Raw genomic sequence first — 18,174 nt, 5'->3', positions numbered from 1 at the left:
GGGAGAGACTAAAATTGAATTGAAGTGAGAGCATTAGAGTCTTTATCATCCATGGCCGAAGACACGACCGCCGACACGGCCTCTCCATCTTCATCACCGGCTCAGGCCGACAACATCCCGACGCCTAACTCCAATACCCGGACACGCTCAACAACCCATCGGCGGGGGCTCAAACGTGGAGTCGCAGCGTGCGAGAGGTGTCGGAGAAGAAAACAAAAGGTAAGAAGGGCTCTGACTTCACCACCCCGAAGATGTCTAGCAACTGACAGGGGCTCATGCAAAGTGCGACGGACAACTTCCGATATGCGGGCAATGCTCGGCGGCAGGCACGCCATGCGTGCCTTCGGAGCGCTTCCTTGTCCGTGTAGCCAACGTTGACTGCGAATGTGACCGGCTCCGAAGTCAAGTGGAGAATCTCACTGCGCAGCTGGAGGCGTTGATGGCTGCGGTTGCCAACGGAGATGTTGCAACGGACTCATTACACCCCCCAACTGCGAATAGCCTGGACACAGGTACCGGCCAGCATGCGTCTCAGCGAGGGCACGCTTTGGAAAGAATACACACCGATCGTCTCCTGCGTCCTACATTTTCAGGAGCAGCAACATCGAGGACTGGAGAAGAGAGTCTCCTAAACAGCCCGTCCCGTCTGTGGGATGGTGTTTCAACAGGAAGAACCCCGGAGGGTCCCGTATCTCTGATACATCCAAGCTTGCAGGACAACAACTACTTGATCGAGGGCTTTTTTAGTCGTCGATGGCCTCAATTTCCTGCCCTACACAAACCCACATTTCTTGAGAAACACTATTTGCCTTTCTCCCAAGGCGAGGCAGTCGATGACTTGTCCCTATTCCAAGTTAACATCGTCCTGGCTATCGCAGCATCGGAAAGGGCCCGCACAGATGAGCGACATCGACAATTGCAAGATGACTTCTTCCAGTCGGCTACCGCCAGTCTGGGAGGTGCGCTAGCAACTGATGACTTTGACAGCGTCCAGTGTCTCTTGCTGCTCTGTATTTACGGCAACAATGAGCCCCAGTCGGTCAACTTGTGGTACGCGATAGGCTTAGCCCTGCGGCTTGCTGTCGGCATGAACCTGCATCGCGTCGAAACAATCGCCTCCAAAGAAGCTCTTGAAGCAGAAATGTGCAAGAGGCTTTTTTGGTGTGTCTACACCATGGACCGGGGCATCTCAATGTCTCTCGGCCTTCCTCTCGGGATCCAAGATGCAGATATCACTATGCCACTACCCTTATCTCTTTCCGATGACGTTCTCGCCAACCCATCTCAAGAAACACCATTGAGCTTCGGCCCTGATGTAAATGATTTGTCAACATTCCTTCACATCATCGAGCTCCGCCGCATCAATGCTGATATCTACAAATCACTGCACTCCGCAGGAGACACGAACCTTGCAGGGAGTAACATCGACGTTATCCGAGTTCAACACCACACCAGACTGAACCAATGGCTCGTCTCGGCCCCTCGTTACTTGGTTCCGACATCCATGCACCAAACACCTGAATGGTTCCAGATAGCATATCATCAAGCAATCATGAACCTCTACAGGCCATCACATGCATCGCCTGTCAGCACCATCGAAGCCCTGCGTCATTGTGCGGACTCATCAATTAGCCTCATCAGCTGTTATGCGGCGCTCTACGCCAAAAACAAAGTCACGTACACATTCGTGGCCCTTACGTCACTATTTATGGCGGGCGTGACCATGTTGTACTCACTCAGAGCCAGCGCCGCCTTGAGACAAGAGCTCACGCGCGACGTAGTGGAGTCCAACATCAGGTCGTGTACGACACTCCTTCGGGATATCTCCCATGGAGGAGCCGTCGTAGAGAGAAGCGTGGGGATTATTCAAAGACTAGGAAGGGCCACTTTGCCCTTCTTCGAGAGCAATCTTGACCCTGCTGATAACCAGGTTGACACGGAGTTCATGTCTTGGTTTGGTCTGAAAGGTCACCATCCAACAGGTCATAGTTCGGCTCAGCCGACGCCAAGCGCTGATATTCCTTGGAACGATTTGTTCGAACATGGGTTTGATCTTGGAAATATCTACTGCGGAGATGTATTAATATAGCATGCAGTATTAACTTCTTTTAATGATCAGTAATAGCTCTTTCCGACAGTCACATCAATTCGACTTTCACTCCGCAATTACATGCTTTCCAATCTTCAGTGATCATAAACTACGAAACCAATGCTTCTACCCTGCGAGACATGTCGTCCGATTCAATGCCAAGCGTTTATCGGAACTGATCCGATGGCAACGTCCTTTCTAGGAACGAAGGAGTATCTCCTTGCTCTTGGCATGCTGGGACGATCTCGTTGATAGGTGGACTCGGTGGCGGGACGAGCCCGCAACCCTGGCGGGTTTTTCTGGTTCTTGAGAACTTGGGCACATTCGCTTGACATTTGCCATGTGGAGATAAGGTTGATACAGTTTCGATCTACCAAGCACGCCGCTCCTTCCCCACCTGACGCTTCCCCGGACTCAGTTCTGGCGCCATGGACACCTCGTAAGCCCATAACCTACCACGTTCATAGGTTGCTTGGTTCCCCAGGTTTTCTCAACCACGCGGGGAACCTAGCAAACATACCATTCAAGAATGATGCCAAGGATCACGAGCGTGAGGGTGTATCCCAACGGGGTGCACATTTGAGAGCCGCCTCAGTGTATTTAAGGACGCCAGGGTGAGTTATGAGAGATATTCCTCTGGCTCAGGCACGGCAGACATATCGCTTCAAACCTTTTGACTGTCTCTCAAAATCTCAGAACGCTATCCAAACTTTTGCCGAAGATCAGATCTCCAGTTGTATCATTTGAGCATGGGGTGCTTCAACACCCATGCTTCGGGGACAAACGACCCCCCGGAAGTGCGAAACTGGCGTATCCACTTCATTGCACTTGTGGCTTCCATGTCAGCTTTAGCATGTAAGACTGCATTTCATCCTCAATGATGTGAATTGAATATTTCCTTCTGACCTATGCAGTGGGTTACGACAGTGCCGTTATCGGCGGTACGATGGCTCTCGACTCCTTCGTCAGGGACTTTGGACTCCTCGATGCCACGCAGTCCAAGAGAGATGAAGTCCAAAGCAACATCGTCTCTACATTTTATGCAAGTCGCCTATCCAGTCTTTCCAATGTTGCTTTCTTTGAGATTGAATATGGAACTAACCTCATGGGTTTTAGGCTGGTTGCTTTTTCGGCTCGCTGTTGACTTTCCCAATTGCTGAAAAGCTAGGCCGCAAACGAGCCATCCTCATCGCGTCCTGCGTCTTCCTTCTTGGTGGTACAGTAATGACGGCATCTAATGGCAACATGAACATGATCATTGGCGGTCGCGCTGTCGCTGGCTTGGGCATCGGAGCCTGTGCCCTCGTCGTCCCAGTTTACATCGCTGAAACAGCTCCACCATCCATCCGGGGCCGTCTGATCGGGATATTCGAAATTGCTTCCCAAGGAGGGGGGATGCTCGGTTTCTGGATCAACTACGCAACCGATCAGATTGTCGCCAACGACGCCAAGACACAGTGGATAGTTCCTCTAGCTTTCCAATTGGTCCCTGGGGTTCTCTTGTTCGTCGGCATGATGTTCTGCCCAGAAAGCCCCCGATGGCTGGCTAAAGGAGATAACTACGAGTCAGCGGAAGGCGTGTTGACTATGATCCGAGGACTTTCAAATGATCATTCATACATCAGACACGAGATGGGCGAGATACGCACTCAGATTGAGCAACGAAGCACGACGAAAATGAGCAAGACCGCCAAGGCGAAGAAACTATTCCAGAAAGGTGTCCGAAACCGTCTGGGAATCGGGCTGGCCTTGATGTTCCTACAAAGCTTCACTGGGGTCAACATTCTTATGTATTGTGAGTCGATTCTTCATTGGAGCTCCCCTGGAGGCGGTGGAAGTACTCGTCTCGTCCTTGGTGTGTCATGGTATCACGCTAACGGGTTTACGCTTTTACTAGATTCTCCTCGGATTTTCGAAACACTCGGCGTTACAGGGACCTCCACTAAGCTCTTCTCCACCGGGTTTTATGGAGTTGCAAAGACTCTCGGTATGATCACCTTCACGATCCTCGTAATTGAGAAGGTTGGGCGACGAAAAGGTATGATATGGGGTTCGGCCTTGGGATGTATCCCGATGTTTTACATTGGATCATACGTCATGAAAGCCAACCCCATCGAAGCAGCGGCCGCTGGAAGACCCGTTGCTAAAGACGGCTGGGCATACCTCGCCATCACGTGCGTTTACATTCATGGATTCATCATCACAGCGACATGGCAGGTATGTAAAGCACCTAACTTAAGGAAGGCTACTCACTAATTGAGCCATAGGGAATTACTTGGACGGTCTGCTCCGAGATATTTCCCTTGGACATCCGCATGCTGTGCGTAGCTCTCACTACAGCAGACACATGGGTCGGATCGTTCATAATTGCACGAACAACACCGTACATGATTTCTGACCTGGGCTATGGAGCGTACTTCTTCTTTAGTGCTATCCTGGTCGGCATGGGTATCTGGGCATTTGCGTTCGTCCCTGAAACTAAAGGTATAGCCTCTTTCAGACATCGCACACATCTGAGGAAATTATTCGCTAATCGTTCCAATTTCCAGGAATTTCGCTTGAGGACATGGACGCTTTATTCATGAAGCCTACTCACAAAATTGTTTGGGCTCAACTGCGGCGGAAACCCTTTCATACGGAGAGAGTGGAGCCCGAGGCAGATGTTAAAGACCTCGAGGTTGAGGAAATTGAGAAAAGGTGATTTGACTTATCTAGTGTATGCACGTGGGCTCAGTGGGATGAGTGAAGCCTGGTGTGAGGTCGGAGTGTTGCTATCAGATTGTCCAGCAGTTTCTGTTATCTTGAGTTACAACTAAATACGGAAGACAAATCATCTCCACAACTAAGAGGGCGAACCTGCTTTCATGGATACTGACCGTAGCAATCGCTTATCAACCGACTCCGGAATGCATTTTCTGCCCCGTTAAATGCACTGTGGTCCATCCGCTCTGGTACTTGTTTCCATAGAGCCTTGATCTCTTTATGAAGCTCTGAATGTCCGATAGGAAAGTAAGGCAATGCTTTCTCATAGAAGCAAAGTGCACGAGCAGCGTGTCCATTCTGCACATCTGCCTTCGCTCTCAGTCTATCCGTCACCCACCAGTCATCTAGATTATCAAAGTCTTTAGTCGAAACTTGGGTGCTTTCATCGAAGTCGAGGTAAGGACCTCTTCGGCATATATCGTCGTGATAACCATTCTCTGCCTCCTCTTTCAGGATGAGGTGGTATAGTTCGTCATCATTCCAGCTAATCCAGTCGTCTAGAATCATATGGTGATTGATCGAGATATCCCCTTGAGAGTCAATCAAAGTTGCATTTGCCGACAAGAGTACAGCTGCGTCTTGGGTTTCGTCCTCTGAGATGGCAATGCGGACATTGATGACCGGCTCGCCTCGGGGAGCAGGAGGAATGCCTTCCAGTCTCAGGGTGGCGATCCTCTGGTTCTTCGCAGTGGCGACAAAACCACCTAGTACGATTGGGATTATGACGACTGTCTGGTTGTCGAGAGTGGTTGTGAAGTTAAGTATCTTCGCTGTTGGGATGGGCGTGTTTCGTTGAACCATCTGGCTGGTAACACCGCCGGCAATCCCGACTCCGATGGAGCGGGGAAGAACCATAGACATGTATTGAACCTCTGCGCATTCCCTTCCCGTGAGGATCCTGGAAATCATGGCAGTTCCCAGAGTGACTGCCTCGGGCCACTCGCTGTGGACGAAGTACTCGACTGAAGAGTTGTAGTTGAAGAACTCCTCCAGCATAGCACGGATGGCCGGATGTTGTGTAAATTCACCAGTCATGATGACCCGTGGAACGTCCTTCTTGTTGAGATCAGCCTTCTCAATTACATGCTCAACGAGATTGGCGACTTCTTTGGCAGAAGTTTCTCTGGCTTGACCATCGAGCTCATACGCAAAGGGTCCGAAGGCTTGGCTCAAGTGGTTGTTCATCGACGAGGAAAAAACTTCGACGACTCCCTGGTCAATGTTGATAACCGAGACTTCAAAGTTATCTCTACCCATATTGAAAATCAGGAAGGGTTCTTCGTCGTAGAGTCCGACATCCAACTTGTGGCCTCTGGCTGCAGATGTCAGAGCGCTAGAAACTCGAAGTACGTCAAGTCCAACCTCTTCGCCGAGTTGCTTCAGAAGTGCACGTATTGGATCAGATATCAAAGCCTCTGGGACGGCAATAACAGTCGTTTTTGACGATTCTCCAAGCCAGCTTTCTGCTGTCGTTTTGGATTTCTGTAGGACAGCCAGGAGGGTTTCGTTTGACAACAAATTCTCGCCAAAGTTCTTCGCATCCGGCAGTGGGTTTTCAAACGTTCTGGCCATGAAGAATTCCGGCTCTTCTTTATGGCAAATCATGTGGCTATTTATGATAAGCCTTCAATATCTGAACCGCTTCTCGGGACAAACAGTACCTTGAATCAAATAGAGCACTCCGTAAACTTGGTTCCTGTCCAGATAGAAAGAAATCAGGTAAAGTTGTGTCGTCTGGGAAGGACGTCCACTCTGGTAATGAATTAGCGCTTGCATTCCCGAGTTCTCCATCGCATGACACAAACTTGTGTTTCCGTCCGGTATCCTTCTGAGACCAGGCCACGCAGCTCCAACAGTCGAATGCGAGCGGCCGATATTCTGTTGATTCAGGTTGAGCCAAAATCTCCCAACTTCAACATTGAAAGTGACTCACAATGACAAACACGTTAGGATACTCTGACAGGCCACCCCAACATTCTACCGCGGTGGCAGAGTGTATGGTTGAAAAAAGAACGATTAGCGTCGCAAGTACGCCGAGACCACGACCAGAGTGGCGGTTGGGCTTCATAATGACCGCTAATTGAAAATAAAGGTGGGTGGTGTTTAAAATCTGGCAGTAACGTTGCTGGCTACAAGTATTTATCTGCGAATGGACCTGGAGTCAAGCATATATGAAGACTCCATGTGCTTACGGTGTCAACATCTATCAGGCAGTCGTGGTGAAGCCAGATTTCTCATGTGCAACAGACTTGTCCTCCTTTTCGAAGTAGGTACTATTTCGGGCAAGGGCGCTCACTCATCGCTTAAGAAATGGCCCGTGCGAAGGCGTTGAGCGATGCTTTTTCTGTCTCTTGTGAGCTGGGACGTTCAGGCAGCAGCGGAACGAACACGAGGCGCTGCAGGAATGATCCCACTTGCTGCAGCCCGAACCAACTCCGCTTGAAGTGCACTGATAGCCACCAACCTCAGTGAATGCCGCGTGTCATTTTCCTAAGAATCAAGGAATAATCTTTCAGATGTTACATGGGATAAAATGATTTGATTCAGCGTACAGGCCGTTAAATCTTTCTTCAGACTTCTGCTTGAGCCAAACAGAGCTCAGGGCGCTGCCACCTCAGTTACCCCTTGCAGCCAACCTCCTTCTCCGGCCAACGTTGCCCCGGCACAACCCTACCAAATGCCGTCAGAAGCCTTTCTTTTGCTCACGAATATGTTCAGCTTGAAACTCACTTGTATTCCCAATTAGTGTATTTCGTGTGTCCACCGTTGCGGCACTTTATGGCTTCGGACTCCATGCCGCCCATGCACTCTTTTTCGCCGATGTGACGACTTTTTTGACCGGTGCCAATGAACTGTGATGAGGGATAAGGTCAGCAACGGGTCTTCTTGGTGGAAATAATCAAGGCATCAATGGTGTCATTGCATCGCGATAGATGGCAATGGATGCTAAGTCAAAAGTACATAGACACATCGGGTGTGAGCGAACCTTCAATTCAAAGTCCCATCTCCTGCCGCTTTTGTCCTCAACGCACTTCGACTTGGATTGGTCCGGGGAGAAATTGCCTGCAAATTCTGCGCACACAGAATCTATGTTGACGTTTCTATTCCGCCAGCTATACGAGCCTGGTAGGTACGCGTCTCGGAGGCATTTGCCGAAGGCTCCGTACGTGAAGAGCAAGGTTATGAAGAAGTATCTTGGCAACATCATCGGTGCTAGAATGAGAGGGAAATTTTGAACAGTGTGCTGGAAAATTGCGAAGGGAGCTTGTCTGGCTGGACCGAGACGAATGAGGATTTACAGGTTTTATCTTTCAGGAAACTCTTCAGGCAGTGTCAATTATGTCATTGGAAAGAATCAGAAAGGCCGAACATTTGCTCGTGACTGTGCCACAACCCATCAGAAGATCATGATGTCTTAAGCAAGGGGGACATCGTACCGTCAAGTGCTTTGTTGACTTGGCAAACCTGGGCTCCTCCGGTGCCACAAGTGGGCGACGATCTTGGCGGCCCAGCCAGTCATTTTCTCACTTGCTGCTTTGTAACTCGAGGGATCTTTCATGCTTGCAGAGAGCCATGAAAGACGATGAACCCAGACGTTAAACCAGCAAATGAAATATCAAACACCGAACTTCTGGTCCATGACTTCGAAGAACACTGGACGCATGGCTGTCCTACTTCACGCTGTTTTGCTGTGGTAAATCGAGGTGCCATTACGCCGGCTGTGGCAGCACAACGACGGTACTTGAGCTGTCAAAGGATGATGCGCCTTTGGGCATTACAAAATATGGCGACATCTGCGGCGGTAGCAGTCAAAAGCACGCCCTTTGGAAAATTCAACATTGTCATTTTGTAATATGGGTTAAGAGATATGCTCAATGCCAGTGCCATTGCATCTTCGATTTTCGTCTCAAGGGCATCTATAGTATTATGCGATTATGAGATCGTATGGGGCTTGTGATCACCCTGTCCCAACGGCCTCCAGCCGCCGGCGAAACTAGATAAGCCCTGAAAGTGAAATGTTGGCCATTTATGACCGATCGTTCCCCCGAATGATATGAGACTTCTCTGTTGCTCTTCACCCTCTTCAGTGTCTTCGGTTGTTCCGTTCTACGGCACCGCTATGTTAGAAAGGCAAAACGTCCACACCCACCTAGACAGATCGCAGCCCAACTCATTGTTGGTGGTGACCCCTTGGATGCACACAGATAAACCAACCAAAGCATTGCCTCCCCGCGCCAAGATTGTCGGATTTATTTCTTTTCGCGGATTTACTGCTCGTCCCCGTTTGGGACATATATACTGTGTCGTCAACGGTAATTTTCACTGCCTTTCTTAGGAACGCCTTTCATGTCCTCGACGATACGTGCTTGTGTTATAAGGAGTGGCTTTTCCGCGAGGGCCAATAGCTCCAAACCGGAACATTCGTTCGTCTTGGTGGAATCTTGAATTTATCGTCTGGTTTACAATGTAAGACACCCTAGCATCTCTTTTCCCACACCTCGACTGTTCTCTAGAAGCCGCTGTATCCCAGTGATTTCCACAGCCGTCGAGTCTAATACATTTTCTTTCATCTTCCTGCAATTATTCTCTCCAGAATACACAATAGTTGCAACAGTAAGTCCGTCACTAGGGTCTCTAGATTCATTGTCATTTTTCGTCATCGCAAAGTCGCGTCTTGCATTTTGGAGTCTCCCAACGACAGAAAACTCTCGATTCGATGGATACCGAGCAGGACCGGACGATCTTTTGGGCTTCGTAGCTGCTTTAAAGTCATGATTTATACTTTATCAAAGATTTGTCACCATGAGGAATTCACTCCCGGCTCATGATAGATTTCCGGAGGTTCTTCCACGCGATCCCAGTGGGTGGTTTATAAACAACAAACTTGACTCACCAGCGTTTCAGACACAACAAGATGAACAAACATAGGAGTGGGGGTAGTGATGTAGCAATATTCTTCACACTCTGGAAGTGCCTCTTTCTTCCAGATGCATGCTCCCCGATTACGAACGTCTACAAGCCTCCCGTGTCGCTGTCCTTCGTGGAAGTTCTTCAAGTGTACCAGCTTGTATACGCAGAAACCAATAGGCTGCAGGTGACAGTCTAGTGCTATAGTAGGTGCCTGTTCTTAACTAAAGACTCGCTGATGGAACGGGCTCCATTCTCACGATTGTGGGGTATGTTCTAGCAAGGAAGAGGTCGTGCATCCAAATTCCGGATTGCCGATGATATGTCCCTTCACGACGGCCTACCTTTGTATCAAATATTTGTTTATTCACATTAAATCTACACAACAATAAGACCTCCTATCCATGACGCCAATCGGATAAAGAATTATATCTTGCCAGATCAAGTGCCCCTTTCCATCTAAGCCAACCCATTAGCGCTTAGCTCTGTTGGGATGTAGACATAAAGACACTGCGTGCTAGTACCTCTCCTTCTTAGAAGTCTCCATCCCCATGACGCGCAGCAGAGTGGATCAAAGGCCTTGAGCTGTTCCAACCATGACTATCTCTACGCGTCATCTCCATCCGGTGGCACTTTGAAACTATTCACAATAGACTATTGCTAGGGTTCAGTCCAGAGACGAAGCAGAGAAATAATTCCATCTCATCCACAGACTTGAGGGGTCTCTTCACGGGCCGTCGAGCTTGAAGGCCGCCCTCTCGAAGATTGCAGATCGATTTCACGCCATTCGCTGCCTTCGTCTATTGTTTGCCGACCAACACCTGCGATTGCTACCGGTAACAGCTTATACATAAAAAGGGTGTTAAGAGTAGGACCCCTTTTGCTTTCCTTTTCCTACATTGCAGAATACTAAGTACTGGAAGGTGCGGTATATTAGAGCCCATGCCTATTGGCTTCCCTTTACACAGCAATGTGATCTGCTTCCTTGAAACTTCACTGAGCCGGCAGTAGCTTTTGATGCCACTAAGTGTTCATAGAGTGTTAGCTGCCCTCGCATTCTAGCCTACAAAATCGCAACACTTGCATGACTATCGTCTCTGTTCGTCTCTCAACGATTATTGGCACAATAAAGATAAATGTTCCGCGTTCTGGTTGATAAATATCTACTTGGACCAGCATGTAACTCAACATGTTTACGAAAGGCCGGAAAGAAAAGCCCAATGTGATCACGCATGCAAACTCATCATTGTGACCACAACTGACTTCAACGCCAGAGATCATTTATACGACAAATATGACATCGCGTCTGATCGTGTCACAACCATGGCGTGAGAATAAATGGATTACTTCCCAGATATTAATGAACTCAGCTGCATTCTACTTCAGCAGGTGAACAAATGGGCCGCTGCAAACACTTGTGACTGTTGTTTTTCATGCTGGCACGTAGTCCTGCGGCTGTCAAGACCGGTGCATATCTCAGAAGGGAGCCTGACCTCGCAGTCTACAGTCATTGTGTGTGCAAGGCTGGTGTATCATGTACTCCTTGCGTGGAAAACTCTCGGAGAGAGAACCGACTATAGAACACCACGTTCGCAACACGTGGTTACCAATGGAACCAGTGTCTGGATTCCGACATTCGAATCGTAGGGGCTTGGAACCGAGCCGTCACCAGCGCCACGCCATATCACAACGACTTCATTGGTGTCTATGGAGAATGGTAGGCGATGACAAGAAACACACATATATAAAAGTAGAAGGCACAAATATGCGCTCCCAATCTCAGGACGAAGGCATCACTCGCCGAACGCCAAGCATCTTCCGAAGGCAAGGCATACAAGTATCCACACGCAGTCGAACCCTCTCCCGAAGGCCTCGAGCGAGAGATATTTAACGTCCTTGGGGAACCCTTAGTCTCATGCCACAAACCAATCTTGGCTTGGGCTTGACGGTTAATGACAAAGGTAGAACTCCCGTCCAAGCAGGATAGCTTGAATGAAGCCATAGCACCACATTTCCGTCGCCGCCTTCTCAGGCTCAACCCCTACTGTTCCCACACACCCTATCCCTTGTCCACCTGCAGCATTCCAGGCGTTTTCCGACCCTAAAGGTAGTGAATACCCCTACTCAAGAAGCTGCTCCCCCCGTCCTCAACCTCACGTAGTGTCTCAAAGCTCACCACCTCGACAGACTGCGGACTACTTAAAGGCCCTGAAGCTATTCCGTTGACCGATTTCTCCTGCAAGCAATAGAAGCGGTGCCGATGTTTGTTACTTGATCTCATCGTAAGAAGGCCGCGAAGTGTCCAAAACACATCAATACCTTCGCGAATACCATAAGGTCGTTCATATGCCACGCCATCACCACCTTCCGTCCCTAGGGCTTGCCGGGTATTCAACATCTATTCATGCTGCATGGAGGCGTCATGCTGTATGGAGGCGAAGGGGGCATGCCGATACTTCTCCCGTTCACCTCCGACCATACCGGCACTGTAACACCACAATTACCGCGACGACGACAAATGTCTGCGTCTGAGGAGTTGGCAGAACGTGGCTGCCCAGGATTGGCCACACGATAAGTCATCATGGCCGCTCGCAGCTATTTATGCTACTAGAAGATAGAGAGAGCACCTTGTAGAGGGTTCTCGATGACTATGATGGAGAGAATATGCTGTTCGTTTATGAATATCTGTTGTGATAGTGTCTCTCAGTCACAACTTCCCAAAAGGCAGGTTCTTTCTCCACTTGCGGACACATCATCAGACATCAATTCCACGACCAGGCGAGAATTCATATCAAGAATCAGGATTCAAATCAAATGACTGCTACTTTTCACATCTATATCCGGTACGCATTGCATACAAAGGCATGGTATCATACATCATCTCCATCGGTAAAGCCAGACCCCAGGGCGCATCGACCTAGCGACGGCCTGATTAAGGATTATCCAAAATATTACACGAATATATGTTTTCTCCCGCCGGATGGTGAGGCAGGCATATACGCAAACTAGATCATCAAGGCCCACGCCAAGACACCAGCGAGAGCGCCACCGATGGAGAAGACAGCACGACCGGCGGCGTTCACCTCCACGTGAGTCGGCGTGTTGGTGGGTGCGGCGGCGCCGGCGGTTCCGGTCGGGCTGATGGGACCGAGACCGACATTAGCACCACCGTTGATGGTAGCGGAGGCACCTGGGGGCTTGACGGTGGTGGCGCCACTGGGGCCATCGGTCTCGCGGTCGTCGTCGGAGGCGCTCTTGGTGGGGGTGGCCTTGGCAGTAGCAGACTCGACCGCGGAGGTCTTGGTCTCGGCAGCAGAGGTCGTGCTAGGAGCAGCAGGCTTAGATGTTGTGCTGGGCTTGGGCTCCTCCTTGACGCCACCCCAAGGCTCGCCAGTCTTGGGGTCACGGTACCAGTTGGAGGCCGGGTCACCGAGACATTCGCCAATGGTGGTGAACTCGAAGCCCTTGGCCTTTGCGACGTCGATCATGTACTGGACGAAGCCGTTGACGGTGAAGGTGTGGATGTCGTGGGCCAGGGAAATGAAGGAATCGCTCGCGGGGTTTCCAGCGTTGACGGCGCCGGAGTAGGCCTGCTTGGAGTTGACGCCGTTGTCGACCCAATCCTTGGTATCCAAGTTGTAGTCCATCTGATTGCGGTTAGTAACATTAAATCGAAATGGTAAAGTTTGTTACCCACCACGTGGTAAGAAAGGTCATTCAGCGTGGAAATGCAAGCGCTGCCGCAGTGGGTGTATGGAGGACGGAAGTAGGTGGGGATGACACCAAGAGTCTTGGAGAAAACCTCTTCGTTCTTGACAAGCTCCTCAACCTTCTCATCATGAGAGATGGTGTCGAAGTCCTTGTGGCTCCATGAGTGACTTCCGAGCTGGTGGCCAGCATTGAACATGCGCTTCAGAACCGGGGTGTAGGCAGCGTTGGAGATGCCGTTGTTGCCGTTTGTGCCGACCAAGAAAAAGGTAGCCTTGATGTTTCCGTTCTTCTCCAGGGTGTCGAGAACCTGCTCGGTATATTCTCCTGGGCCATCATCGAAGGAGAGGGCGACCTTGCCCTTCACGGTGCACTGGGTAAGATCGACTCCATATGGGACACTTCCAAAACGGGGACGCGGGATGTCTCTGGTGGAGAGAGCAGACGATGACTCGAAGGGAATGGCCGTGGCCAAATCTCCTGAGGCGACAATGGCCGCCAGGAGCGAAAGTGAGTGTACTCTAACAAGCATCGTTGCGGTTTAAGGCGGTAAAAGCGAATGACTGAGGTGATGATGGACAAGGTATCGCAGAAGCAGCCTCGCCTTCTAGGGGGGAACGAGATACGCTTATATCTAAACCTTCCACGCCAAGGGATGTGCCCACCCACGCCTTATGAATGCATGACAAGCCCCGGGGATAATGGGAAATGAAGTGCTAGACAAACCTGCCGGTTGGCGTAGAGAAGAGAAGGCTGGGTAGAAGGTAACCGTCGAGTCCGTGGGCAACGCCCAACGGCGGCCGAGTCCTCGGGCGAGATGGGGCGACAGGGTACATGGCTCTCGTCTTGACTACCCCAGAAGCGGAGGATCGCACGCAAGGGGGATGTCCGTACGAATAAGGTGTGTTGCAACTTGCAGGCACTGCTATCCGTGAGGGAGCTATGGGCTTTGCTATGGCTTGATGTCGTGCGAGAGACGGGCGGAAGAAAACAAGGCCAAAGTGTCGATGCGCCAGCGCCGGCGCCATCGTGGAACCTCCACCGGGCAGGCCCCTCTGCGGGGACTCTGGTGGGATCGTCTTCAGAGACTTGGACGAAGAAGAAATGAGGGCCAAGAAGACCGTGTCGGTCTTTGTTGGAGAGCCTGCGGTGCTGAGATGCCGACGAGCTCGCGTGCTGCCCCTGACTGGAGTAGTAAGTTGAGGAGACAATACGAGCATTGGCAACCCAAGTGACTGGACGTCAAAATTGCAGTCCCGACGGTGTGCGCCCGAAGTACTTGGCGCTAGAGACCCGGGATACTTTTTTTACTCATGAGCTTGTACCGTTTAGGGAAGATGGCGAGCAACGCGATAGGCAGCCAGGCAGAGCAACATAAAGGGGACAATGACAAAGAGATCATCGGCAACGGCTTTGTGCGGAAGGGAAGGCGGCGGGAGCGGCGCCGGGCCAGCAGCAGAGGGAGTTGGTTGGATGTTGTTGAGGCTTGGAGGCTTTGACGAGGTGCGGTACTTTTCCTTCGGGCGTCGTATTAGGGTCCCCCCAGCTGGGCGATGTCATCCGGCAACCTCGTGGGAAAGAAGGGTGTGTGACGGTGCAGGACTTGGCGCATGAGAGTCGTATGAAAAGGGACTGACGCAAGGGACGCGGTTGCTGTGATTGGGTGTCAGCATCAAGCATCCTCGCTGTCGCACATGGTGAGATGGGGACCAACCCATTTGCATCTGCAATTGAATGCGAGTGTGCCTGTGAGGATTGGAAAGCTGATCCCGTGGCAGCGGTGTGTTTCCCGAGCGTGCAGGGGATTTGGCGCTATTCGGGGAAAAGAAGGGAGATGGTCTGGTGTGGTCGCGTCCTTGAGGCCCTTGAGAGAAGACTGCAGTCAGTACCTGCAGCGTGAGATGACTGGGGGCGAAAGCGCAGGAGTGGGCAGTGAGCACGGTGCGGCGATGGCGTGGCTGGTATTGTCCGTGGTGTCGATGCGCCGTTCATCTTAGCTTGGGGAAGTGTTTGAGACGAACGATGGATTAGCGTCTTCCATTGCTTCTTTTCGTGGATTGTTTTTGTCATGGTAGGCCGTCTTTCTCGCTCGCTTCTGTTGGTGTTGATGCCACCGGCTGTCGTCCGACTTGCGCAAGCCCTTGATTGTCCAGGCCGATGTGTCGCATTTTGATCATCTCCGAGGGTCTGAGATTCCTGCAAGGCAGAAAAAGGGCAGGCAGCAGCACTGGCACAGTTGAGCGGCGAGGTGTATGCCACTGCAGGCTGCGTCGCGAATCGTGAGTCGCAAGTACTGATTGAGTGACTGATTGCTGTGCCACCGCCCGCGAGAAAGCCCCGGTCGCTTCGTTTTTGTCCATGTCCATCAGTGTCTCGTGTGTGGGGAGAAGGAGTGGATGAGTTGGCTTCCAGGTTTAGGGATGTTGTGCTCCGCTTCGGGCTGACAGACTTCTTGTCGAGTCTTGTCCTACGTCAGATTGATTGCAAAAAGTATGAATTCGTGGATTGCGCTCGTATTTGGGGCCCCGCGAATGCGACCAGCGGGGAGAGGTGGATGTTGCATTGGATATCCAATTGAAGTTTTCGCAGTGCAGCTCAGGGCATCGCGATGGATGGACGACCTACAATGGGAGCAGTAGCCGTACCTTCTTCCGACGCCGAAGGTACCTTACCTTGCTGTAGGTAGGTGGTCACTGCCTGACTAGATTTTTGGTTGGGAGGGTTGCATTGCCGTGGGTGTGATTGGTTTCATCAGCCTTACGATTATTATTGTGATGGAAAGGAAACAACGTCGTTCATCCGTTGTGCTTTCCAACTTTGTGCAGCCCGCGGAAAGCGCGCTGCCGTCGCAGTTTCCTCTTTCATTGCTGGCTGCAACTGCCGCCAATTCGGTGTCGCGCCTGCCACCTCACAGCTTGATTGCTGACTGGCTGGCTGCTTACGGGGGCAGGGCAGGGACAGGTGGTCCTTCCCCTCGATGCTTTCTGTTCCTGCCCAGGTACTCTTTTGCTCCTTCCTGACCAGCCTCTTTCCTGGGGGAACCGTCGACGCAAAGGCAGGCACGTGGGCGATCTGAGTGTTTCCGTTTCTGGCAAGGTCGGGATACTTATTTTATGCTTCTTCTGCCGTGTTCACTGGCCACCAATACTGCCACTTAACCCAGCGACACAGTCTTCACAAAATAAACCACAACCTGAAAGGCCAAGCAAACACGTTGCTGAATTTACCGCCCTTTGGCCTCGCCAAGATGGTTTGCGAGCCTTACACCGTCTTAGCACCCACTGCTAAATGACCAAGACACTTGGCATGCAGGCACACAAGCATGGTTTCGGGCTGAAGGCTCCAGCTGGCTGTCACCCATTGTTTGAACACCAGATGAAGCCATTCAGGAACATGGGGATATTGTCCAACTCATCCCGACACCATCCCAACACCATCCCAACCAGGCAGCCAAGCACGCCGTTTCTTATTCCTGTCTGATTTCAAGTCTTATTTTTGGCTTCCGCCCGATCGACCTACGAATCCAGTGCGGCGCCTTCTTTCGACGGCCGCCAGCCACGGCACGCCAATCTGATCAAGAATCAGGCACCGGCACGGATACGGCTTCTCGTGCCGTTTGAGATGTCTGTTCTCAGTCTCACCTTTGCGCCTTCCACCCAGTCGCGTCTGTCAATACTGTCCCTCGCCGATCATCTCATTTGCCATTCAGGCTGCTTCACACTCTCCCCGTCCAAGAAGTCAATTACTGACGTTTTGGCGTTCTCTGACGTGCCCGCACCTGCACTCGCCAGCTCCTCCGGGGTCCCCAAGGATCGCCTACCTGATGAACGGACAACTTTTACGATTTGACAAGCCCCGGTCAATGCCAAGACCGGCCTGCCTCGCGCGTCGGACCATTCGCTCGCGCTCACCTTGTCCAGGTTCACAAGGCTCAAGCCCTGCATCCCATTGCCGATCATAATCGACCGTCCGTTGGTGCTGCTCGCCCGCATTGTACCTGCATCACCGAGTACCGGCCAGAGAGAGCGAGACTCACGACTGCCGGCTATCGCGTCATGATCCAGACGTGTTGGCGGCAAAGTCAGAGTCTCACCTGCCATTTTCCACTGCCGCCGGTTAGACATCTCGAATTGTATTATCGACTCTAGAAGAAGCAACCACACGCTTGCGCAACTGAACCACTAACGGGTACCTGCGCGTTCCATCAAAGCTTGACTGACAGTGACTAACCTCCCACGCGCCAACCTGTCTGCTCTGCCCATCATCCAGAGACACTCTAAGACTGTTCGCCGGCGATAGAGTGCTTGCGGCAAGGGCTTTTGATCGTCAGTATCCCTCTGTTTTCATTCCGTTGGGTTTGTCGCCACGGTCTCACATGTCGGTCGGAGGCGGGCCTCAACAAGCCCATCGGCGCATCTTGTCCGGACGAGGCGGCGGCCTCCGGACCGCCCCCGGGCCGTTTGATAGTTCAATCTCAGTCAAGAGCCTACGCCTCCGTCTTGTACCACTTGCCGACTCATCATGCAATATTATCACAGGCAGCTGTGCTTTTCTTCTCCTCGCAGCTGCGCAACATATTACCACACTACGGTTCCGAACCTCGCACTGCATCATGCCCTGAAAAGAGCCAAGCAAGGCACGGTTTTCAGCTGGGGGCCGGACCAAGATATTTCTTCTGCCGGCATAACCCCATAGGCCCGACGCCC

The 18,174-nt window shown here is 51.3% G+C and overlaps 5 protein-coding genes across 5 annotated transcripts; 2 read left to right on the top strand and 3 right to left on the bottom strand.

Annotated features, from left to right (window-relative positions):
- Positions 1 to 51: 51 nt before the first annotated feature.
- Positions 52 to 2,089, top strand: GCG54_00009870 (Pyrimidine pathway regulatory protein 1; the record flags this gene model as incomplete). Its single annotated transcript, XM_045409807.1, has 2 exons — positions 52 to 219; positions 284 to 2,089. 2 exons carry the CDS (start codon positions 52 to 54, stop codon positions 2,087 to 2,089), a joined length of 1,974 nt encoding a protein of 657 aa, XP_045271344.1.
- A 749-nt stretch (positions 2,090 to 2,838) lies between these two features.
- GCG54_00009869 (putative quinate permease) lies at positions 2,839 to 4,790 on the top strand (the record flags this gene model as incomplete). The annotated part of the gene is made up of 5 exons (XM_045409806.1): positions 2,839 to 2,944; positions 3,004 to 3,209; positions 3,254 to 4,306; positions 4,357 to 4,573; positions 4,639 to 4,790. The coding sequence occupies 5 exons, from the start codon at positions 2,839 to 2,841 to the stop codon at positions 4,788 to 4,790; spliced, it is 1,734 nt and encodes a 577-aa protein (XP_045271343.1).
- A 161-nt stretch (positions 4,791 to 4,951) lies between these two features.
- Positions 4,952 to 6,424, bottom strand: GCG54_00009868 (Heat shock 70 kDa protein cognate 2; the record flags this gene model as incomplete). The annotated part of the gene is made up of 1 exon (XM_045409805.1): positions 4,952 to 6,424. One exon carries the CDS (start codon positions 6,422 to 6,424, stop codon positions 4,952 to 4,954), a length of 1,473 nt encoding a protein of 490 aa, XP_045271342.1.
- A 54-nt stretch (positions 6,425 to 6,478) lies between these two features.
- GCG54_00009867 (uncharacterized protein) lies at positions 6,479 to 6,920 on the bottom strand (the record flags this gene model as incomplete). Its single annotated transcript, XM_045409804.1, has 2 exons — positions 6,479 to 6,730; positions 6,786 to 6,920. The coding sequence occupies 2 exons, from the start codon at positions 6,918 to 6,920 to the stop codon at positions 6,479 to 6,481; spliced, it is 387 nt and encodes a 128-aa protein (XP_045271341.1).
- Positions 6,921 to 12,765: 5,845 nt separating this feature from the next.
- Positions 12,766 to 14,000, bottom strand: GCG54_00009866 (putative peptidoglycan-N-acetylglucosamine deacetylase; the record flags this gene model as incomplete). Its single annotated transcript, XM_045409803.1, has 2 exons — positions 12,766 to 13,407; positions 13,458 to 14,000. 2 exons carry the CDS (start codon positions 13,998 to 14,000, stop codon positions 12,766 to 12,768), a joined length of 1,185 nt encoding a protein of 394 aa, XP_045271340.1.
- Positions 14,001 to 18,174: the final 4,174 nt, after the last annotated feature.

Source organism: Colletotrichum gloeosporioides (genome assembly GCF_011800055.1).
Source record: "Colletotrichum gloeosporioides strain Lc1 chromosome Unknown consensus_1, whole genome shotgun sequence".
Lineage (NCBI taxonomy): Eukaryota > Fungi > Ascomycota > Sordariomycetes > Glomerellales > Glomerellaceae > Colletotrichum > Colletotrichum gloeosporioides.
The sequence above is the reverse complement of the archived record's forward strand: the minus strand, read 5'-3'. Positions and strand labels throughout refer to the sequence as shown.